This window comes from Opisthocomus hoazin, chromosome 4 (assembly GCF_030867145.1).
Source record: "Opisthocomus hoazin isolate bOpiHoa1 chromosome 4, bOpiHoa1.hap1, whole genome shotgun sequence".
Classification (NCBI taxonomy): Eukaryota; Metazoa; Chordata; class Aves; order Opisthocomiformes; family Opisthocomidae; genus Opisthocomus; species Opisthocomus hoazin.
In genome coordinates this window covers 74448159-74472809 of record NC_134417.1, presented here as the reverse complement: position 1 = coordinate 74472809, position 24651 = coordinate 74448159, and the positions used below count along the sequence as shown (strand labels likewise).

Here is a 24651-nt window from a genome sequence, read left to right as displayed (position 1 = left end):
CTGGAGAATGCCATCAGCATTTGCCTGTCTGCCAAAAACCCTCACTTTGTATTGCAAGGGTTATATTTACCCTTTTCATGGCCATGTTCCTCCAGCGGCTCATGACCACTTCGTCATTAGCTAGTGGCCCAAGACCTTTTTCCTCCTCTATCTAGCAAGGACTACAGAGACCACGGCCATAGCACATGTTCTCACCATACGGCCCAAGTGGGTGGCCTCTCACTACCGGATTTTATTCCTTCGTTGCCACTCTGGCACTCACAGTCCTACGCCTCCTCCTGACGATTTTCCAAGCCTATGCAGCGCTGGGATGCCCTTCCTGCTACGTGGCTTTGTCAGATGCCGTTAGCAGAGTCCTTCTGTGGTTCTGAAAACTGTTCATGAAAATTTTTTGTTGAGTCCATAAGAGCGAAGGGATGAGTATCCTGGGCCATGGCACAGGTCCATCCAGTTCCCTCACCCGCCTGTGCCAGTGGTAAGAGCTCGGGGATTTCTTTTGCCAGAGATTGTTTCTGTGTGTCTAAGAGCTCTTGACATTCTTCTACCTTCTGTGAATTTGCCTAATGCCTTTCAGAACTCAAGCACCAAGTTGTTTTAATAAAATTATTATATACTACTTAGTAGAGCTGAGTTTTAAATGAATGACTCCTGTCTTGAAAACAGATGCAAGACTTACAGATGCAGGTAAAACCAGAGGCCTAAAGGCATCCTGGGGGTCCATGTTCCTCAAGGATCTCTCTTCAGCTACCGCCTAAGCCTACAAGTCTCTCTCCTGAGGACACATCCCACACAGTTCATGTTTTGTTGAATAGTCTTGGCTCTATAACGATGTGAAAGCTATCCTGATGATCTTCAGCCAGGAAGAACTGACTTGTCATGGTTGTTCAGATCCAGGAGAGGATTTCCAGTGGAGATCCCTCGATCCCCACTTCCAAGTGCAGTTAGGTTTTTCTCCAGACCGGAGTTAGATGTCTTACAACATTTGTTGGCTCCTTGCTGAGCCCACTGGCTCACTCCTGCATTCTTTGTCGATCACCAGCCTCTCACCATACCGGGAGCCTTGGGGCTGGGTGCCCAGCACCTACAGTTTAGGCATTGCAAAACCACATCTCTGCATCCATTTAGCCCTGAGGCTTTTATCTTTGTGGCGAATTATTAACCAAGTCAGGGACATGAAAAACATCTAACACAAGGAGATGCTGCATTTTCTTTGGAAGTTGTCCACACATAAATAGTACTGTTTTACCTAGCCTGGTAGCTCTTCCTATGCTCACCTGCCTGCAGGCATGGGAGAACACTGTTCATTCCACTCTACGAGAAATTTCTTATAATGAGGATTGTTATCATGTCTCCTCTTGATGTCCTCTTCCTGAGACTAAGCAAATTCATTTCCCTTCAGCGTGCGCATTTTAAACACCTTAACATTTTTGCTCTTCTCATTTCCCTGTAGCTTTTCTTCAAGTGTAACATCCAAAATATCCAGACACTGTACTCAGGCTAAGCCTCACCAGTGCCAAGTAGAGCAGAATAATCACCTCAGTGTTTTACCCAAAACACTACTGCTAATACATCCCCAAATGGTGTTTGGTTTTCTGCATAGGTTTTATCCCACTTTACCTGGTTTAAAAGGTTTATGACAGCCAGTCGATCCATTCCTGCACTATTGCTGCCTTATCAGTTATTCCTCATTTCACAAATCGTGCATTTGATCTGTCTTTTGTCCCAAGACTGCATTTTGCACTTGTCTTTATTACAGTGCAGCTTATTGATTTCAGGCAAGCTCTCCAATCTGTGAAGATCAATGCGAGTCCTGATCCTGTTCTCCAAATCAACCTCTCCCAGCCAGGGCTCTTAGGAGTTGAATTAAGTACTCTCTTCTCCAGCAGCCAATTCACTGTTGAAAATATTGGGGCCACAACAAAAGCCTGCAGGACCCCACTTGGCAAGTCCAGCTTTGACAGTGAACCACAGATGTGTGTTTTGGTATGACTCAAATATTATGTGCTCATTCTAACCTCGATTTGATTTAGATCTCATTATACAATTTTTTATAAGAAGAGTAAGGCTTTTGACAGTAACAAAGTCGACATCTATCACATCTATCTCTTTATACACATGGCTAGTTAGTCCTTCAGATAGGACTCTGAATTAATTTGAAGTGATATGTTCTTGATTAATCCATGTTGATATGTTCCACTGCCTTGTTATCACTTTTGTGCTTACCAATTGATTAATAATTGACTCTCATTATCATGGTTGCGCTGATGGATTTATACTTCCCAGGATCCTCTTCTTTACTCTTTTTTGGGCTTGTAAACACATGCCTCTGGCATCAATGTCCTCAAGCAACTCACTTAGGGTGTGAGTCATCGTTGCCTCTAACTTCAGCCAGTCAAAAGCTGGACACTAATTAGGAGACAGATTCAGTTCTTTACACACAGGAGTACGACATGCATGGTATTATCAAGTTAAGCACTATATAGTATCGAAGACATTTCTTGGGGCTTGCGAATATGACACGTGACCCACAGGAGACCTCCACCTTTCTGGAAGCTGAGCTGGAGCTTCCACGCAGGTTATCCATGTGGGATACCTGACAGCATCTAGAATGGATCCCATTCCATTTAGGGCATCCTCATCGATGTTAAAGTAACTTGATCCTTAAGTACAAGGTGTTCAGTAATCCACTGGTAAAAGACGGGTGTAACTAACCACCCTCAGGAGGGAACTTCTTTAAGATGGACTCTGATGGCCTTTGAAGATGCCACTGTCGTTTTACTGGCAATAGAAGGAACCCAAAAATTGTAACTTCAGGTTATGGGACTAATATTTAGGCAGCTACACATTTTTCAAGGCATTCTGACATTTAAATTGTTCAAACGCTCAGCAAGAGTTTTGAAGCGCCTAAGTGCCTCGCTCCCAGACTGGCCCATGCTTATTCTGGCTGATTATCAGCACTACCAAAGACACCCAATGCGGGAGGCTAATTACTGCAAAGCCTCCCGAAATCTGGAGTGCCCTCTTTATATGCTTATAGCTCTCTCACAATTACCACGAGAACCTGCACTGATTAAACCTTAGCTTGGGTGTTTTTGTTGATTGAGAGGAATCCAGGGTTTTATAACTCAGCCCTACCTATGCAGTGCAGAAAACAGCCTTTCACTCACTCTCAGGCGTGAGGATAACCACATGAAAGCTTGCCGGGCACTCTGATCTGTGGTAGCAGAGCCACATGCACCCAAGGCAGAAGGTTTTGATGCACCATGTAGTACAGATTGCAATACTGGAAATTTACCCGAGCTGCCCACAGCCCCAAGCTGTGTTAAGATCTTCCTCCACATCTACCGACAGGACACTGATGGCAGGGCACATTTAGAGCAACAACAAATGCAGAAAACTAAGAAAACATCAAAGATGACATCAGATAACAACTGCTTCTTTTTTGTCACCAAAACGCTCAAGACTTCTGGACACAGCAAGTCCCATAACTACATGAGCACTGTAAATCCACAGGCTGAGTTGCATGCATACACTCATGCTCTTCTGGTGTACAAGATCTTTATGATCAATTATAGCTGAACAAATGAATGACATACAGTACTGGTGAGAAAGGGGTAGCTGAAGAAAGCAGCATTTATCTCGTCTGTGACTTCATTTGCAAGCTGTCAGAAACTCGTAGGAATAATTCCACTGCCAGTAGCTTACAGGCTGTTTTGATTTAATCCATGCCTCCATCGGCTTCCCCATCAACAGAGCCTACAAGGAGCTACCATGTAATAATTCAGATCCAAATGAGCTGCTGCAGTTTCCCGCCCCAGCGTGAGGACTGAACCCGAATTACCCTAGGCCACCTGTCCCTGCTCACCACTGCAATGTACAGTAGAGGGATTTAGCCCCTATTTGTAATCTTTTGTCTGCAGCCTTGTTGTTTGGGTGGGGCTGCACCTGTTCGTGGGGAGTGGGAATCCCTTAATTACAGCTGTGGGGCTGGGCAGCGAGAGCTGGCCCTGCGCACTGGCACACAAAGGCTTAGGGTAAGGCGTGTGAATTCAGTGCCCTCTTTATGCCATGCCACCATTCATTGCAAATCCTCCACAGGTCTTCACGGCTCAGCTCTTGCATTCCCAGGGCTTCTGCCTGGTATTTCACACACTGGATTGTCCTTTCTTCAGAGGGCAGAGATGCTGCCTCCCTGTATTTTGGATTCTTGGGGGTCTGCAATTGTTTAGGAATAGCAGTAGAGAGACAATAATACATTTTAAGGTGTGCTTTTGGCTGGAGCATCGCCAGTTCTTTCCTGTTATCAAATGTAAATTGAGTTCAGTTGGTGAGCATATCCCCATTGCTTTGAAGTGTCATGTCAGTAAGGACAGCTTGAGCCGCAAAGACACCCAGGTTACACACTCTGCAGAATCTCAGGGGTGATGTGACCCCAGTCTCTTCCCCCACTAGTCCCAGTTACCTGCTGAAGCCCCTGTCCACGCCGCCTCACTTCAGCAAACGCTTCACTCCCTCCCTCCCCTGCCCTATGCTCCCCTCTGCCCTCAACACCTGATCTCCAGGTGTCACCATCTTTGGCTCGCTCTTCTCCCTCCCTGCCCGAGCTTTGCCCCTCTGCATTTCAAGCCGAATGTCACCGTCTCCCACGGAAATGCCAGCAGAGAAGACACAGATAGCACGGCCGCCCTCCACTTTTGAACTCCAGAGCCAACGCCACAGAGACCTCTCAAGACTACAAATAAACTTGTGCCTAGACCTTGCACTCCTGGGCTGAAGCGTGACCTGTTCATAAGGAAACGATGGTGTACCTGTCTGCCAAAATCGACCAAGCTTCTGCTGAGCGTCAACAACGACATCCCCCCAAAACTCACAACACAACAGTTTATCCCAGCCCTTTTCCAGCTCACCAGCTCCTGCCCGCTCTGGCGATCCCTCGGGGGAGAAGCCGGCCGGCCGGCGGAAGGCGCCAGGGCCCGGCCTCGGGACTCTGCCGCCATCTTGTGACGCCGCGCGGAACGGCGCTGACGGGGAGCGGCCCCGCCATGGCTCCCGCCCCCAGCGCCGGGGGCCTCGGGGCCTTCGTCCCCGCCACCGCAGGGGAGACCGAAGCTGGTACCAATAATGAGCGGCGAGTCCCGCCACGAACGACTCCTGTGAAGAGAAGGCAGAGGGGGCTTAGCTGTGCCCCCCCTCCATCTCGTCGCCCGTACACCCTTCTCCTCCCCTTGCTCCTTGGCAGCGTGCAGGTGAGGACCCTGCCTCCATACCTTCTTTGAACCTGTTGTAATAGCCGTGAGGAGAACCAGGGCTGAGGGCCAGCTGTTGTTGAGTTTATATGACAAATGAGAGGTTCAGATGCAAGACTGATAGCAATTAGATTGCCACCTGCTATCGCTTTAATCCGTATCCCAGATTTTTAATTGTTCGGGGGGGGCTGTTGGCACATGAATACATAAGAACTATCTTAAAAGGCACAAAGCGTTAGGATTGCATCCCAGCCATCAATAGTAGGGCTGCCCATTTTCTGGTTTTAACTTCTACTGGGAATTTTGGTCCCATTTTTGAACAGTTTCGTCCTGAGCTTTCTAGGACTTCTGTACTCTATACTTCCATCTATTATTGTATTTTTTGATTTATTTTAGCAAATGTGGATGATTTCATTTTAGGCTTGGCCGGCTCTTTCGAGTTTGGCTTCCTGACAACCTGCTGCTGTCAAGAGGCCTGCATTCATTTGCATTGTGTCTGATTTTCAGCAGGTCCCTACCCGAGGCCTCTTCCTCCTCTGGCTGTTACCCAGGTGAGCAGTCCTGCTGCAGTCAGAGTGATAATAGCTGTCGGTAATTGGTACTTCCACAGGTTTGTGGGGTCAGGCCTTGCTTCTTCCCCCCCTTTGGATAGCGCTAGTCTGCTTTCAAGTCACGCTTCCACAGAAAAAGAGAACGCCAAGAATTTTGAAAGGTTTGCTATCAGGTTCCACAAAGGGATATGCTTGGGAGAAACATGCTGATTTTGTTGGAGAGACGCACAAAATAGACTACGATTTGCATAAGGAGCTACTGAGAGAGGGGAACTGAATGAGAGGTCAAGGGAAGGGTTTTCATTGACTTCAAAGAGTATTGGATCAGATCCACGTGGAGCATCTGCAACTTCCTTTGATGCACCAGCAAACCAGAGATAACAAGCCGCCCTTCCGTGTACATGCCCTACCTAAGGCATTATGTGGAGAAAGACTGGGAGACTGGCAAAGGCACAAGCCAGTCTTAGAAGAGAAAGTAGGTCCGTATAATCTGTTGGGGACAAGCTGTTTTTTCTAGGTGATGGAGGGTTGCAGCAGGTTTGAAAGCAAACGTACCCTAGAGGTCACTGCAGAGCAGTCATTTGAGCCGCTCTGCGTTCTGAGGGAAAACTGTCTAAATATTCTGGAATATTAAAGTAGATTTTTTAAAAAATGTATTTTGAGGTGACTCTGAGTAATCACTGTCCATCCCTTGCCAAAACGACCCAACCGTATGCCATAACTCCACAGAGCAGGGTCCCCAATCTGTACCCCGTTACCTTTCTCAGATGCAATATCACCTCCTTCATGCTACACCCTCCACCTCATATTCCCACCTACTCCCTATACCACACCTCACCCCGCGAGGCCTTCCTGCTGCAGGGTAGCCCAACCTCATCATCCTCTCTGCATCACATCTCCCTAGCACCCACATTTCCCCACCCCACCATGGTCACAGCAAATAGTCTCGTTTGTCCTTCACCAGCCAGAAGAACGGTTCTAATAGCAGATAGGTCCCTGCAGCCACTGCTGTGGTTGCCGTGGGCTGGGAAGTCTTCAGGAGCACAGCTGAACGCCTCTGATCACAGAATCACAGAATCACAGAATGGTAGGGGTTGGAAGGGACCTCTGTGGGTCATCTAGCCCAACCCTCCTGCCGGAGCAGGGTCACCTACAGTAGGTTGTAGAGGACCTTGTCCAGGCGGGTCTTGAATATCTCCAGAGAAGGAGACTCCACAACCTCCCTGGGCAGCCTGTTCCAGTGCTCCGTCACCCTCAGAGGGAAGAAAATCTTCCTCAGCTGTAGTTATCTGTGAAGAGGTGCTTAATGGGCTTAGTTAAATACCACGGCATGGGCAGAGTGGAAGAGTTTTACTGTTGTCTCTTTGGAGCAGTTCATCTGCTAGCTCTGTTTTAGGTGATGTGTTTTTATTGGCAATTTCTGCCTATTCTTGGGGCAGGTGTAGAGCAAGAAGGTGAAATCTTGCAGAAAAGAAGATAAATTGGCACATGGGTAATAAAAATAAGAATAGCAACAGGACCAAAATAATAAGCCATCATAAGCATTTCTACAGCCCTTTTCATCTGTGGATGTCAAACAATTTGCAAGAGCTAAAAAAATTAAGCCTCTCAGCAGTGCTCGTACGTCAGAAATACGCAATTTCTTTCACCTATTGCTTAACTGCTGTCACCCCGAATTAGGACAGAGAAGCTGTTCATTGCTCAAGGCAATGATGCCTTGCAGTTTAGGGTGTGAGAGGCTAACTCAAACTGTAAGACAAGGCAGCATTTAGAGTCTGGAGTAGGCCAGGCCACTGCCTTACAAAAAGAGCCACGGATCTTTAACACCAAGTGGTCAGGCCCTCAGTTTGACGTCTCAGCTGATAAAACAGGAAAGGTGAAAGCAGGGGCAGAACCAATCTTTTAACAGCTGGCTATAGGAGAAGACAAATTTGTAAACTGAAAGAGGGACAAAGGAAAAACATTTACCCCCCGCTTTTAATAGAGATTCATTCATAAAAGTAAAGCGAAGGCTACAAGGTCATAGAAAGTTACATGTGATCCGATTTTGGAAAATGCCCTTCTTACAAACCAAGCCCAGAGGCAGAGGCTGTTTGGGCTATTGCCAAGGAGAAGTGTCATGGAGCCCCTTTTTCCCCTTCTCTGGGGGCCTAAGGAAACTCCAGCTAGACACATTGTACATGACAAGGTTTAATGACCTTTACTCAGAATGGACCCAAGCATGAATACCCAAGTGCATTCAGGAGAGGCCCAGGACTAAGAGGTAATGTAAAGCCTGAAATAGGGAGGGAATATTTTCTGGATTGGGAATAGGGTCATTTCTGGGGCAATGAATGTGTGAGGGTTCATTTTGCACCTGGTATTCTGATTAACAGTGCGGTCAATCTCCTGAACATCCCGAGCATGAACACCTGCTTCTAGCTCTGCTCGGATCCTAGCCCTTCACAAGGCTTTCTCCTTCAGTAGTCCAAGAAAACGCATAGGCATCCCATGGCTCTGTCAGAACTACCCCCAAGAGGCTGTCACACCAGGGAGGACTGATCTCAGCTCCCCCATTTCTGAGAGCTCACAGTCAGCTCTTCAGCTGCCATCCTCGGCATGCTCTCAGTCCACCAGCTGTGTCCTCATCCTTCAGCGCTGACTCCTTCTGGAAAGCAAAACACAAATTCCCCTTGTATCTCTTTGACTCCAGCACGTTCCTCTGTGTTGCCTTTGCCTCTTTCCTGACAGCTGTGCAAAATACTTTCTTGTTCATTCCTTCTGTCAAAAAAAGTCTGGATCCATCTTCTGATCTTCCAGAAAGGACACCCAAGCAAAGATGACCTAGCTGTGGTCCACATTTCTACATCCCACACATCAGTACTGTGGCAGGGCAGCACAGTCTTCATTTCCAGAACTAAGCAGGCTCCTTGAGCATCCCTGATGACTTTTTAAATTTTTTTCCCAATTTCGGGGGCAACTCCTCTGTCCCTGACAGGTTTTTCTGGGAGTCGTGTTGTAAATGCTGTCAAACTGTGTGCGCAGAGGAGGCGAGCTGGATGAGGACAGCCGATGCCTGCTCTGCCGCCCTCCCCAGGCAGGCCAGACCCCCGGGGTCGCCTCCAGCATGTGCAGATAGCTGCTGGCTCAGATGCGGGCGCAGGACCGCGTGTTTGGTCGTCTCTCTGGCACGAAGGGAAGCGGACTGACTGTGTGGAACTAGGAGGGTTCAGGCACAAGGTGAGGGTGAGCGCAGTCAAGAAAGCCAAGAGCCTGGGGGTGGGTATTACAAAGGGATCTCTGCGGAGGAGAGAGGAAGGATACCACAGAGAAAAAAAAAAAAAAAGACAACAAAAGAGAAGACAGTAAAAGGGAGAGCAATAATGGGCATGAATTCCTCTTTCTTCTGCCCCGTGGCAGGCTGCCAATCCCTTCCACACACATTCCTCAGCGCTACTAAAACCAGTCCCCATGGACACACCTGCCTTGAGACAAATTCTTTTGGTCTTGAAAAACTCTGGGCACTTCTTCAATAAAGAGCTTTGCTTTTAAACTACTTTGCCTTTGTGAATTTTGGCAGCAGTTCACACTTGGAGAGCTTTTGAGAACCCTTTCTGTAATCAGACTTCCCTGCCCTGCCTGGGGGGACTGTGGGCGAGTCACTTCCCACAGCTGTCCCTCAGCTTCCCATTCTGTGGCATGTGGCTCACCACTGCCTCAAAGGGCTGGGGCTAGGCATCATTTGTGCGTAAAGAGCTGTGAAATCCGTGAGGTTGATGGGGTGCCGAGCGTTACAGGACATGCTGTGAGCGTAGTGTTACCGGTACAGCAGGAGGTGGGACGGGCACAGGAGTACAGTTTGAAACACTTCGCTGCCCAGTCCGAGAAGTCATCAAGTGAATGGGAGAGGAGGCAGTTCAGTTGTGTGGTGGCAGGACTCATTTCTTCTACACAGCAGGGCCAAGGTTGAAGACCAGAAAATACAAACACTTAGGAGTACTAGCTAAGCCCTCATCATCTTGCTCAAAACCCAAACTGAGACTTTTTCAGTTCCTTCTCATGCAGGCTGCCTCCTGAGCCACCTCATACTGGAGATGTTCTGGGGTGGCAAAATCTTATTTTTGCTTTGAGAAAAGTCTGTCTTCTCTTGTTCTGACCAGAATCAGAGTAGGTTGTCAACAAGCTTAAAGGAGAATCCAAATGATTTGCAGCATGGTGCAACAGAAAAGAGCATCGCTATAGTTCTGTGGATACACAGCTAAAATAATAGGCATTTTCTGGTGAAAGGAGGGTGAAGGTGCTGGTGATACAAGAGTAACCTGCTCATTCTTTCCTGTCTTCTCTGTGTGCTCACAAAAAAAGCCATGCTACCTCCAAAGAAAAGAAGTTACTGTTAGCAAGCTATCTTGCCTCATTTCTACCTAAAGCTGTCATGGAACAAAGAACATCATTGCTTCTTTTTAGACTGCATGGCAATACGCAGCACAGCCAGAGAATACAGCTGCCTAATTCCTAACCAAGCTCATACCACCTTTGCTCTGAGAAAGAGGTCAAGTATTGCTCTTTATGTGCCAAAGTTGCCCTAGTTGGCTTAGCTTTGGTTTTAATACCATAGCTGGAAAAGCGTATGTGAATTTTACTTCCTCTCTTTTGATAATTCACCCTCCCCCCAAAAAAAAAAAACAAGTATCAAAAGAAGTTTTAGAAAAAACAGAGTCTGAAGATTTGGACGCTGCTGGGAGCCATGCAGAGTCTAATTCTGGCTTGGGTGCAAATTTAATTTGTAGTCTTGAATAAGTCAATTAAATTCTTCTCATCAAGTCTTCCCTCAGTAAAATTGAGAATAATTACTTGCCTTGTAGAGATGCTGCAAAGACTAAGAAAGTAATGAAATAGTTTATTTAATGTGTTAATGTCTCTTAAGAATTCTATAGAAATCTCAATTAAAAGCACAATGGGATAAAAAGTATCACCATTGAAACTAATTAATGAAATAACGACATTGAAAAACTCAGATGTGAAGAATGGAACATAAATCTGCAGTTGCCTGGCAGAGTATATTCAGCTCAGAGAAGAAACTGCTCGTTATTCGCTATGGTGGAACAAAGTCAGTGCAGATACAGGAGGAAATTCTTGTAGCTTATGATACTCTTTTAACAGTGTTTTCCATCATTATCAGTCTTTATTATTCATGGTCTTATAACACTTTGGGCCTTTAGTGGGGACCTGTCCTGGTGTGGTTGGTACCACAGACACAGAAGATAATGAAGTTCCCCGCCCCAAAGATCTTATGGTCAGAGATCCTGAATGTCCAGCAATTTACATCACACAGGAATGGGACCATAAATGTCAACAGCTCTGTTTACAGACATAAAATTAGTTTGTGTAAATGCATCATCATGGGAGATAAGCTCAAATACATGATGAGAAATGTCACATGGATTCCCCTGGCAGATGCACGAAGCATAAGGTGACAGTGGCATCATTATGGCTGGTGGAATGCCAGCTGTCAGAGCACACCAGTTGCTTAGGTGTGCTCTATGGGTATACGGAGAGATGCGAATTTCAGGGAGGAGGCCAGGAGGAGTCAGGGTAACTGAGTGGCCTTGCAGAGCCTTAGATGGATGTCCTCTGGTGTTGAGAGCCCAAGATAAAGCACAAACATATTTGAAGAAAACTTGACCTTAAATAAGGACGGATGTTGCTGGCAGAGCACAGGCCAGTACCATCAGCATGTATGAGACAAAACACAAGGTGGGACCATGCTGTGGTTGATCTTAAAAGTGAAAAATAGAAGCTTGAGCTGATACATAGACAATAAAAGGCCAGCAGATGGAACAGTAAAACCAAAGACACAGACAGCTTGCAGTTTTATACACGCAGATCTTGGCGCATCCTCAAAATTAATTGCTAACTTAATAATAATAATGCTCTGCTCAAGACATAGTTATCTTGTACCCAAATTAACATGGGCCTTCCCTACCATCTTGTACTGTAAACACAAATAATAGAAAACAAGGCGATCAAATTTGCCATTTTATAAAGGACTACTGAGGAGTAACCATTTCATCCGTAGCATTTTTTCACAAGTGATAATGTAAGAAAAAGATGGATCAGGTAAGAAACCCCTGCCTTATCCCCACCACACTCCTCGAGATTGCTGTGCAGCCAGTTCCAGCCACTATCTGATACAGCAGAAAATGTAAGAGGAGTCAGATGTTGCCAAAAATAAAGCACCAGAAGGGCTAATTCAAGAAGTTCATACCCATTTCCTCCACTCATTCCTCCCTTACCTACACCCTCCCTTTTCCCCTGCTCAGTCCTGTGTCATTCATTTGTATGGTTGCGTTTTAACAGACGAGGCACAAGCTGTCTGCAGTGGGGAGGGCTGGGAGTCGTAAGAGGGCTTCTGTCGATTTGGGGTTTTATTCCAAACTGATTACTGGCCACGCTTGCAAAGTGAAATTATGTCCCTTGTTCTCCTACTGATATACACACATGGGTACATGCAGACATCTAAACAGTTTTATATTTACAGTGAAGCTTAAGGGGCAGGATATTCAAATATCTCTCAGTACAGCTACTCCAAACTGCAGGATACAGAGCTGCACTGAAAGGTGATGGACCATTACTCTGATTTTACACACGTGGTGAAAGCCACACCTTCCTCTTTTCCCCATTTTCATTTGACTAAGCAGAACAAGGTTACTTAGCTCGGTGTCTCGTTTCTGTGGTGCGGCAGAGTTATGCTTTATGCAGTTTGCTTGGTGGTATGTCAGTGTGGTGCAGGTCAGGTGCTGTCCTTGAAGATACAGGTCTGTTCATATGATTACATGTCTGTAATTAGCACTGCACAAGCTAAACCGGGCCCTTAGAGGACTCTTTCCTCAGGTCATCCTGCTGTATGAATGAGGAGGCACCAGCTGCTGCTTAGGCCAAATGTCCAGTTGCTTACAATGATGTTTACAGGTGTAAAATAAATGTGCTTTCTGCTCAGGCAAGCTGCTTCTCTCAGTAACAGTTACTGACTTGCCAGTTCACTACGAGTGGGTCTCCACAAACCATGTAAATCCAAGGTACTAAACTGAGTGCTATTTGCACACAAGTCTGTGGGCGGGTATTGGTTTTGTCAGCTTCATGGTCTATTTTGTTTGTATGGCATTCAGTCTCACCTGCAGAAGGTGTCAGTAAGACCTGGTATCTGTGGGGACAGGTCAGAAACAGGCATATTGCCAGTTCTCATCCTATTTTCTGCCACTTGCAGAAATGAGGAGCCTTTCAGTTTGGTATCCCAGCCAAGAGTCACTGTACTCAGGCAAGTGCTGGCTTCTCCACCAGCACCTGGCTGAGCACAGGAGTCCAGCTGACACCTTCCAGTGATACTCCTTTCTGAGACAGCCCTCTCGTGATGGGAAAGATGAGGAGAGTGAAGGGGCTGCCTACTGAAAGAATGCCTGTAAGGGCCAAATCCCCTTTCCAGTAGCTGTGCAACAGATTTTAAGAAAAACAAACAAGCAAACAACTAGTGAATGAAAATATATCAGGATTGGGGGAGGTGGTACATGAATTCACAGCATGCAAGGAAGGTGATTTCTGTACAACCTGTGAAGACTCATGGCTGCAGAGACCTGAGCAGGCTGGGCACATATGTCATGGTGAGAGCAGGCAGGCAACAGCAACAGGCGATGCAGGGGCATCTCTGCGGGGCAGAGCGTGATGCAGCATGGACACAGCGAGCAGCATGCTGCTGCTGCTGACAGACACGCCTGTTGACAGTGTGACCATCACCATCTATGACACTACATAAAACCAGCGGCGTCAAGTGTCTGCTTCATTCATGGTCCCTCACATCTCTGGTGGCCTTTGTGCCATGCTGGTGTAGGTTGGCTGTAGCGATCCCTGTCTTCGTATGATGTTTTAATTTAAAAGTTACGAAATTGTGGAGCTCTCCTGTAGAAAGTACAGGAGAATGAAAAACTGCAGAGCTCCAAAACAGAAAGAGCAAAAATAGATTCAGTGCAATAGAGGTCCACTTTCTGAAGACATTAAACAGTTTTAAGACTACACTAGTAAATGAACACACCCTTTTTATTACTGAGGCAACCAAAGTGGGGAGAATGGAAACAGCCTGTTATAGGTAAAGCCAAATGAGATGTTGCCTAGTAACCCTCAGCAGGGAAGCCTTTAAACCCGGCCAGTTTAGGGAAGCTGATGTTCTGACTCAGATTATTTTTCGCTGGGAAAAAATCTGAAAGCAGGAAAGCTCAATTTAACAAATGTAAGATTTATTTTCTGGTTACAGCAAACCATGGTGACAATGCTTGGGAGAAGACGGAAGTGTTTATAAACTTGTACAAGGAAGAACAGACAAGGCATGTTTTCAATAAAAGCATCACTCTACTGAACATGTTTTCTTGATGCTGATTTTTTTCCTCCAAATACAGTAAACTTCACATTCTTTTTTATTTTCAGATTCTGAAATACACAAGTGGTAACAGAAGTCTGGAGATATTACCCAGATTGTTACATTATTATCATATTGTTTCTGTAAGAGGAAGTTTCTGCAGCAAACCCTACTTCAGCTCTACTATTGGACACAGAATCAAAGGCATGGATTCAAAAGAAGAAAGACTCCGTGTCTCCACTGGTTCGGTTGTCTGAAATAGTTTTAACTAGGCCCTCCTTCAGGACTTTGCTTTTATGGGTTCGTGGAAAAGTCACTTGGCTTGGCTAAAGGTCTTTCACATCAAGGGAAAAAACCCCTCAAACCTTACTTGGAGAGTCATGTTACTTTTGCTTCCCTTTAGAAAGATACGGTGGTTTTACAGAAGTAAAAGCTCTGGCATGATCAGCCACGTACGTCTGTATTCCCAGGTGCCACAACTACTGTTCAGCACAGGCAAAGTCAGGTTCAGGAGAGCAATTCATTTCAGCAGCCTCAATACAGTTAACGATCTATTGCATAGTTGGTTTTTTTAATTAAAAAAATAAACGGATCAACACTTACATCACTCTAACCATGAAAAGGCAGACTGCCACAGAGTTACCACAAAAATATGTATTTTATTGATGCTGATAATAGGGGGAAAGCAAAGCTGCAATGGCATAAGTACTAAAATTTGAGTTCTGTATTAAAAGCGTGAGAGTTTTTCACAAGCCTGTTGTATGAGCAGTGAAAGGGTGTTCTGTAAGTCACAGAGATCCACTTCTCACTGACTGGAGCCTGGTTTGAAGTTTAATGAAACACTGTTGATACAGAACCTCTGCCCAGAAGGTGTGGGACCATCATCGAAGACGTGGCCTAAATGGGCGTCACACTGCAACAGAAATTACGTGCCATTATTACCACTACAATTATGGACCAACATTATGGCGGTAGCTACTGCGCTATCCTGAATGAAGAAACTTGTACAATGAATTCACTGTCGAGTTGTGTGGGTGGGGGAGTCTTGTGGAGAGACTAGAAATACATCCTGGAGTAATCACCTCTGGCCAGCGGGTGAATATCCGCCCCCAAAAAAGCAGTCGCAGCAGAGGAAGGCAAAAGGTACCAATGCCAGAAAGTATAGGAAATAAATGGGATGATCTAGAATTCTCAATACTTAATGAAAATTTCAAGTGAATTGAGACAGTCACTGTAGGTCCTTCTCACAGGTCAAATGAGGATTCCTTCCCCTCCCTCCCAGAAAAAATGATGGGAAAAAATTAGACTGAGAATAGCTATCAGTGGCTCATTATAAAATTGGAAGGTTGTTTTCAGCTGGACTTCTTCAAAGGCAATTGCTGGATATTACCGCAATCGTGAACTCCACCATGGTAATGGACTGCAGCGAATGCTGGTTACGTTCGCAAATAGTACCTAATCCTGCTAGAAGGGGCTGCAGGCACGCTGGAGGACAGTGTTGGAATAAAAAGCAATCTGAACAGTTTGGGAAAACAGGCACAAAAAGTTCCAAGATGCAAGCCATTAAACTCAACTGCATACTTTTATACCTTTACAGAAGTAATAAACAGCACAGATTTAGGGTTGGGAAAAAATCGTTAGGGGTGGCAGTTCTTCAGAAAAAGACCTGGGTATTACAGCAGGTCCCAGTAGAAGTATGGGTGATGAGTAGGGGAAAGGTAAAGGAGTAAAGACGGGAATGCTGTCTATAATGCACCTAAACAGCCTCTGATCTCTGATGCAAGCTAGGCCCAGCTGCAGCACCATGTCCAGCTTTGCACTGTTCTTCAAGAGGTAAAAAGCTCAATTGGAAGGAGTGTAAAATAAAGCAACAAGTGGATCAGCGCTCTAAAACACACTGCATGAAAAGGAACAGTTGAAGGAACTGGCCCTTGCTAGTCTAGAGAAGAGATGATTGAGGGAGTCAAAAGCTTCCCAAAAAAAGAAGAGTGGCTCCTGTGAAATGAGAGAACCCACGGAAGATAGCTGTGAAGTTGCAGGGCACCACGACCGCCGTGCTGGACCAATAGTAGTAAGCTTCAACTGCTGCAAATCAAACTTAGTGTTTAAAAACCCAGTGCCTAAGACACGAAGGTTACAACTCATTACCTAGTAAGGCTGTAGAGTCTCCACCACTGCCTATTTTAAGAATAGCTTCAGCAAACATCTAGCAGGACTAAATTAGGAAGAACCAACCCTGTGATGGGGCAAATAAGTGGACTAACTCTCGGAGTCCCTTCTACTGTCTGTTGCCACATCCTGTGGTTCACCTGAGGCCCTCTATGTAAAGCTTCTGTCTAAACTCCAGCCCTTGGCTGTACTTACACAACCACTCTCCCCAGTCACATCATTTTCTTTGCCCCAAACCAACTGTCTGTATTTGATACTTTGGACGCTATTCGTGTTTCATACCAAGTGAGACAGAACGGTTCCAGTGATACCATAATTCTCACTGCTGTATTTAGGTAGATTCATTCACGGGCACAAAACCCCCTTATTTGTTAAGTTTTGGGTCTTTGGATGTTACCTCCAAAATAAACATACCTGTTTGCAGACAACTTCAGTTCTGCTCGATCCCAATGAGTTATCTGGTCGTCTCATGATATTGGTATGACTTTCATCTCCGCCACAAGTACCGTAAGCCTCAGAAAACGATGGCCATCCAGTCCCAGAATTGTACTTCTTTTCTGAGCTATAGTGGAAACCAGATCTTCTTGTTAATTAAGAACAGAGATGTTACAAAATGTCTGGTTTTAATAAGAACATTGGCTTTTTTCCACATCTTTGTCTCATAATACTATTAATAATATTTGACACAGTAGAAGTTTTCTCACTGGCATCAAACTGTGGTGGAACCTCTTTTCCAAAGGGAATTCTTGGTCAGCCCACAACAGGAGCTATTGCCTCACCATTTCTATTACACTGACAGTTTGGCATTTTATAAAGCTTGAAGAAAGGTTTTTCCAACAACTGAGCATATTATTTAGCTGAATTACACCTGCAAAGTTGCAGTTCGAAGCCTGGCCCAATACAGCACAAGCTCAAAGAAGAGTTTACAAGAAGAAACGAGTATGGAAAATCAGTATGGGAAATCACTGGGTTGGCCCACCGGACCAGGCTCTCATCCGATGATGGCTTCGGCTTGCAGTCAGCCATCAAAACGGTTTGGTGAATCAAACAGAGCCTTGCTCAAACCATCAATCAACCAATGACAAATCCTCACAGCACAAAGATCTGCTTTTTCCAGGAGATAATTGCAGCCATCAGAAACAGAACTACAGATTGTCAGCTTGTGGATGCCTCCTGCTGACATCCAGGGTTATCAGCCCCATTTAGCTGCATCTTAAAATCTAGAACATATTGGACAATATGATCAGAAAATATTTTGGGGATTTAGCATACAGAAATGAGATAATCCCTCCTATTTAAAGGTGTGCAAGTTTAGATAGCAGTAAGTACTTTCTTCTAGTGAAGAGTGACCTAGTGTGAGAGTTATGGGTTTGCGTGGCAAGGTTTTGGAAGTGGGGGGGCTATAGTGGTGGCTTCTGTGAGAAGCTGCAAGAAACGTCCCCCATGTCTGATAAAGCCAGTGCCAGCTGGCTCTAAGATGGACCTGCCGCTGGCCAGGGCCAAGCCAATCAGTGACGGTGGTAGAGCCTCTGTGATAACGTATTTAAGAAGGGGAAGAAAAAAAAACTGCAGAGAGACGGCAGTTGAGAGAGAGGAGTGAGACAATGTGAGAGAAACAACTGCAGACACCAAGGTCAGTGAATAAGGAGGGAGGAGGAGGTGCTTGAGATTCTGGAGCAGAGAGTTTTCCCTTACAGCACGTGATGAAGACCATGGTGAGGCAGGCTGTCTCCCTGCAGCCCATGGAGGTTCACGGTGGAGCAGATATCCACTTGCAGTCCATGGAAGGGACCCCACACCAGAGCAGGCGGGTGCCTGAAGGAGGCTGTGACCCCACGGGGAGCCCGCGCTGGAGCAGGCTCCTGCCAGGACCTGTGGACCCATGGAGAGAGGAGCCCACGCCGGAGCAGGTTTGCTGGCAGGGCTTGTGACCCCGTGGGGGACCCACGCTGGAGCAGCCTGTTCCTGAACCTGGTGGGAAGGACCCACACTGGGGCAGTTCGTGAAGAGCTGCAACCTGTGGGAAGGACTCATGTTGGAGAAGTTTGTGGAGAACTGTCTCCTGTGGGAGGGACCTCATGCTGGAGCAGGGGAAGAGTGTGAGGAGTCCTTTCCCTGAGGAGGAAGGAGCAGAAGAGACAACGTGTGATGAACTGACTGTAACCCCCATTCCCCATCCCCCTGCGCCGCTCAGGAGGAGGAGGTAGAGAATTGGGAGTGAAGTTGAGGCCAGGAAGAAGGGAGGGGTGGGGGGAAGGTGTGTTAAGATCTAGGTTAATTTTCTCACTCTCCTACTCTGATTTGATTGGTGATGAATTAAACTCCCCTTTCTCCTCAAGTTCAGTCTGTTTTGTCCATGACAGTAACTGGTGAGTGACCTCTCCCTGTCCTTATCTCAACCCTGGAGCCTTTCATCATATTTCCTCTCCCCTGTCCAGCTGAGGAGGGGGAGTGATATAGCAGTTTTGGTGGGCACCTGGCATTTATCCAGGCCAAACCAAAATAGTGAGTTAGGGTGAGAAACGAAGACAGACTCGCATACTACTAAGAGAAGTGGTCTGGAGACCCACCGCGATTTCCCTTCTAGTCGCCCAGTTTCACAAACCCAATGCCTTACTGGCATCTAGTGGTGGACGGAGACACCAACACCAGCAGCAGCTTTGCTGTGATCGAAGGGATTAGTCCATTAGTCAATATAGAATTTAAAGCAAAATATCAATTACATACCATGTATATTTTGGTGGGATATTGATACAGTGAAGAAGAATCTGAAAATCTTGCAATGCCTTGTAGACAGACAAGACAAACAAGCAGGGCAAAAAGCTTAAAAAATCCAGCCCAAAGAACCGTGCATGCTTTAGCAGGCATTTTATGATAAACTGTTTTTGAGCAACACAGCTGTGGAAATAAAAGAGGATTTGGAAACACAGAATGACCAAAGTCTAGTTTTGTGCAGGCTCTTGCTCAGCCCATTGCATCAACACACGAAGACTCACGAGCAATGCTCTCCCACCTCCTCCCATCCATAAACCCAGGGAGAAATAGGACAAAACCATGACCGCTGTGCCTACCAGCCACAGAGTCCCAAAGAATAACCTCGGGGAACACAAATGTCCGTACATGACTTCTGAGTTTCCCTGACACATACCTGTGCTGGTTTTTTATTTTGAAAAGATTTCAGTCAGAACTCTTCATTTTCTGACGCAGGGATCCTTCTGCTTCGTACACAGATATGAGGATCCTCTCTGAAACCCTGTGGAGCCAAGGAAGGTCTTTAATGCTCTCTGGGTTTTGCATCTGACCCTGACTGACTCCGTCCCTCACATGCCGCTCACAATACTCATGTTTATTGTAGATGTTTTCCACTGCTAAAGGATCAATCTTTTGAGCTGTTAAAGTAGCTCTCAACAGAAGTGGTCTCTGTGTGGTTTTACTAACAGTAATATCACTTAGATTCCCTAATAGAAACATTTTAGTACCCAAAAATACTGCTGTTCAAGATCATATTTGTCCTTTGAAGTATTTCACCACTTAATTTATGGATAAATGGACTTTCCCTAAACATATGCATTAGATTAGCCTTCGACACACCATTCCTCCAGCACATGTCATTTACTTTGATCCCTATTTCAGTTGTCCTGGATGGAATCCAGATAATTCTAAAAAGTGCTTTTTGCTGTATGAATCTCAGCTGTAGGTTTACGGTTCGCTGAAGGTTTGAGATTTCATTAAAGCACCACAATTTGCTATCTATAAAGGTTAGGGTTTTGTTCCGTGTATTATTTCCAACTCTTTCAAATGAATATTTGGCAGCAGAAGGTAATAAATTCTGGAATAAATGTATACACACACGTGTACTTTGAAAGGAAGGAGGAAATGCTTCATGTTTACCTGTAGCTGATGAGGTAATGCATTTGAAAAAGAAAGGACATATTTAATGCACGAGGAAATAAACATGATGAATGAATGTCCTATCAAATACCTTTTTTTTTTTTGCCTCATTGTTAGTGTCCTCCACAACATAATGCATTCATGGAAAAAATATTTTCAGACCATTTTGCACGCTTAATCATTTTCAATTTTCTTAAAAGGTTTTTTCTGTAAGTTTGGGTTTGCTTTTTTTTATTTCCCTGTATCAGTCTGTAAGGCTCAGGATTATTTTATGTTTAAACAAAGTACCTGTATTCTCTGAGAGCTGGATGCTGCAAAAAGCAGCGTGTCTGGCTGGTTACATTGTTGGTTTGTTATTAGTTTAGCAGCAGCAGCAATTCCCTTCAGTGCTCACCCCTCTTCGTGTTGGCCTCTCAATATCTATTGTCCAGTATAAAGGATGTCTAAATTGAAGGAACATTTGAAGGAACACTTTCCACAGCTTAGTAATTTAAAATTTCTCTAATTCGTCTGACTTTTCCAGAGGTATTTTTATTTGTCTTCAGCATATCCTGCAATGCTGCACTAGCTTCTGAAATAATTTTATTTAAAAGCATTTATTAGCAAACCTTTACAGAAAAACATGCATTTACTTAAACATTCATTTGCACGACAATAGTTTTCTGTACTCAGCCAAAGGAAAACTGTTGACAATTATTGGCCTCCAATTTTACCATTTAATTGCTTACTTTAGGTTTATTTTTAATATAGCCACTACATTTTTTCCCCTTTTACCGTCCAGACCTCTTGTTCCTCAACTTTCCATTTGAAGTTCTGATCTGTGATGCATCCTTTAAAGTATTCATAAAAATGGGCATATCAGCCGTCTTCCATTGAACTCGCAGTTGGGAATATATATAAAGGCTATTTTCTAGATCAAAAATATGAGGAACTGTCTTTTCTGGTTCAGTTACAGAGAACAGAACACCCACGCACATCCTGCTCCGAGGCACTCTCTTTCCTTTTACTTAGACTTTAATGAAGCTGCAAAATATACAGTATTGTAAAGAGCGCAGAGGTTAATGGCACAGTTGTTCGCAGTCAGGTTTTAAAAAGTGGAAGTAACCAAAAAGGCAAAAATAGTGGAATTTAATTTAGGGAACAAGAAGGTGGTGGGGGTGCAGAGGAGGTCCCAGCTGCGGTGCTGGGGACCCAGCAATAGGGACGTGACAGCAGCTGGGCTGAGGCAGAGCAAAGGTCTCTCGCTAGCCCAGCAGCAGGACTGGCAGAAGATGGCTGTGGGAGAGCACAAGAACGGAGCAAACATATAGCGATACACAGAATTATTATCAACCGGAAAGGACAGCGTGCGTGGCAGGAGAAAAAGGCAAACCCTAGCGTAGCAACTGCCGTCTGCTGGGCGCTGGAGACCCTCATACGCTCGAGGAAAGGGCACACCACGTATCTGTGTCACTGCAGGTACCCTGGAAATCTTGCAGGTAGCTCTCTGGCACCAAAGGATTGTTTTTCCCACCTACACTTTCCCTTCCTCTCATGAAAACACACTGCCCTCCTGCCACAGTGAGGATGTTTCAGGATACCGTGAAATCTGGCGGGTGTTACCTGAACAGCGGGGCACTGCAGCACACGCAGTAGTATATTCCCGATTCTGTGTTATTCAGATAGATCCCACTAAATGGCTTTTAAAAAAGGAAGAAAAAAAGAGAAGTTAATAATGCAGGTCTTTAAAAGCTCACCATCTGGAACAAGCATGTAGGCATCAGATTCAAACCAGAAGAAAAACCATAAAAAGAAGGCTTCACAGGGGGGCTTTGAAGAACAAACATCAGCAGCCTAGAGAAATGAAGGGGAGGATGGCCTTGGATTAACAGCGAAGACTACCCCCTGCCCCCAGAAACTTCGAGAGCAGTTGGATGCGTAAATCATCCAGGTACTAGGGCCGGAGTCGTGACCTCCGAGGAACTTGTGAAGCGTGCAGGACCTAAAGACCAGGGCTCTGCTGTGGAGTGCCACAACTCCAAAGTGACCCCGCAAAGGGACTGTCCTCCTCCCTGCGTGGTCTGGAATTGGGATCCTTATCTTACAGGTAAGGATTTGGGTACGGTTCGCATGGTTTGGTCCCACGGTACATGTTCTGTGCACGCAGGAGCCCTGGCTCTGGGCTAGGGATGTTGGCGTGGCCTCCGTCACAGAGGGAAGCAAGGCGTGGGTGAATGCTCTGGCACACGAGGGATAACCCAGCTCCTGAAGGGAGTGCCGTGTGTAAGATTCCATGGCTAATCTGCGTATGGTCAATAAAAGGAGACTACATGACAAAAATGTGATCTCCCTCCCCTCTGGAGAGGCCTCCACTACTGCCACATGGACGGCTGAGCTGGAAGTGAAGTATCCCGGAAAAAAAACCCAAGAAGAATGCAGAATGTTTTTTCATCTGCAAACCAGCCTGGATCAGAACAAAAATCCACCTGGTTCAGTACGAGCCCAACTTTCATCCCAAGGAAGGGAGGGGGAAACCTGTGGAACAACTGGATGGTGGCAGCTCCCCAGGGCAGGTGTTCCTCTGCCCAGCGGCTGGGGAGGGGGCTTAGCCTCGGGCAGCAGCCGCGCTTTTGCTTACCGGTTCCGTTCCTCTTTCTCTCGTGACATAGAATTGCTCTGGAGTCAACTTTTTTTTCCAGTCTGCAGCCACAGTTGCTTCAGCTTGTTTAGTCAGAGAGCCCGTGTCTTCCATTAGATGCAGAAAGATAATTTGTATTATTTCTAACACCGCCTTAGCTTAGACTCTGCTGATGTTTTCCATCATCACCTCAATCCTCCCCAGGTTTCTGGGGGTACAGGCAGAGTGCAGGAGGACAGCTCAGGGATGTAAGAGCTGGCGTGAGTGCAGGACTTTGCATCTGCTCCACCTTTTGAGTGCCACGCATGGAGAGCAGCTCCAGGCCACCGCTTGGGAAGACTCTGCAGGGGGAATGGGCACCTGCCGCCCAGGGTCCACCCGCTCGCCCAGCGCAGCCCTCTGCCCTGGCTTGGGAGAGCTGCCGGTGCTCTTTCCTTGTCCCTGGGTGTCGCGGAAAGGCTCGGCAGTTGTTTGTCTCTTGGAAACCCTCAGGAACCAGAAGCAGTGCTCATTTGTGGGCTGTTAAAGACTAGCGACATCCACAGACCCCAGTGAAAGGCAGCGCTAAGAAGGAGCCTGGCTGAAAGCAACACCGACAGCCCGAGAGAAGTGGGGCTGTGGTTAAGTGGGTGGCACACAACGGGAGGGCAGAGGCCCCCCATCATGGTGCAAACCTCTGACACCGCCTGCTGTGAGTCTGTACACACCCTTGCCATGAGTCCGTACACACCCTGCAGCACATGTGTGGTGGTGTGAGACTGGCAAAGCATTAATAGATTTGCTGAGAAACAATGAGTAAAAGAATTTCATTCCTTCCTAATCAAAAATTCTGAGGTGGGGAACTACCTCCACACTTATCTCCCATCAGCGTAGGAGCCTTAAAAAAAAAAAATCAGCTCCTGAGTGATGAGCGCTTGCCTGGACTGATTTATTGCAATGCAGAGGTGATACTGGGCGGGCGGGGGAAGGAAGGAATGTAAAAATCACAGTTTAACTATAAAAACCGTAGTTTAGCCTGCCAGTTCAAGAGAAATACCTACAGCAGGCTGACTCAGCCCTTTCCAGCTGGCTAGAGGACACCGGGGACGGGGAAGCCCTCCCCTTGCATGGCTGCGCCTGCCCTTTCCCCCCATCCCCGCGCTCCGGGTGGAGGGTACCTGTGCCGCTGCCGCCAGAGCTCCATGGCGGGGAGCGGAGGAGGAGGAGGCGGCTGCCGAGCATCCTCCGGAGCAGATGAGCCGCCATATCGATGGGGCGGGATCGGGGGAGACGCCGGCCGCGGCCAGTCGGCCGCGGCCGGCGTCTCCCCCGATCCCGCCCCGCTGGGCTGTGCACCTAATCCGTGCATTCAACCTCAATAATTACACTTTATCCAAGCAAGGAGTAGAGCACCCACTTAAATACCGATGCGGGGTTTGCAGCCAAAGGTTTCAATCACTTCTTACCGAGAGGCAAAGAGATTGGCTTAAAAACTGTAACGGTTGCTGCAGCCGTAAATACGACAAAATCCTGTGAAGACATTTGCTTGCAGCCGTTATGGGTCTCTTGTAAGGAGAAGAAGTCTAGCATCTGCATGCAAAAGCGCTCTTGCTCTCCTAAATGCATGCTGTAGGAATTGCTCTCAGTTGTATTGATCGAGTAATTGCGAAGGCGATGTTCTGTCGAAGTGGCTACTTGTTTACGCGGTGTGATTTGCAGTCACAGCTGCTGTGACACGGCCTATAAATATACCTGTAATGGGACCCGTATTTTAGTTTGGCCTCCTGTCCTTAAAATGTAGACCTAAACCCGAGC

At 46.3% G+C, this 24651-nt stretch overlaps 1 protein-coding gene across 1 annotated transcript; it reads right to left on the bottom strand.

The window, feature by feature from the left end:
* Positions 1 to 14080: 14080 nt before the first annotated feature.
* Positions 14081 to 24107, bottom strand: MSRB2 (methionine sulfoxide reductase B2). Its single transcript, XM_075417481.1, has 5 exons — positions 24015 to 24107; positions 22858 to 22964; positions 21843 to 21919; positions 16764 to 16911; positions 14081 to 15093 (listed from the first exon to the last, which is right to left on the bottom strand). The coding sequence occupies exons 1-5, from the start codon at positions 24100 to 24102 to the stop codon at positions 14986 to 14988; spliced, it is 528 nt and encodes a 175-aa protein (XP_075273596.1). The 5' UTR covers positions 24103 to 24107; the 3' UTR covers positions 14081 to 14985.
* Positions 24108 to 24651: the final 544 nt, after the last annotated feature.

What these genes read in the sequence shown, in the direction of transcription:
- MSRB2 (XM_075417481.1), bottom strand. Translation starts at nt 24,102, where the DNA reads ATGGCGGCTCATCTGCTCCGGAGGATGCTCGGCAGCCGCCTCCTCCTC. An exon ending in GAGAAAGAGGAACGGAACCG is followed by an intron (nt 21,920 to 22,857) that starts GTAAGCAAAAGC and finishes CTTTTTTAAAAG; the next exon opens with CCATTTAGTGGGATCTATCT. An exon ending in CTGAAGTTGTCTGCAAACAG is followed by an intron (nt 15,094 to 16,763) that starts GTATGTTTATTT and finishes TTTCTGTTGCAG; the next exon opens with TGTGACGCCCATTTAGGCCA.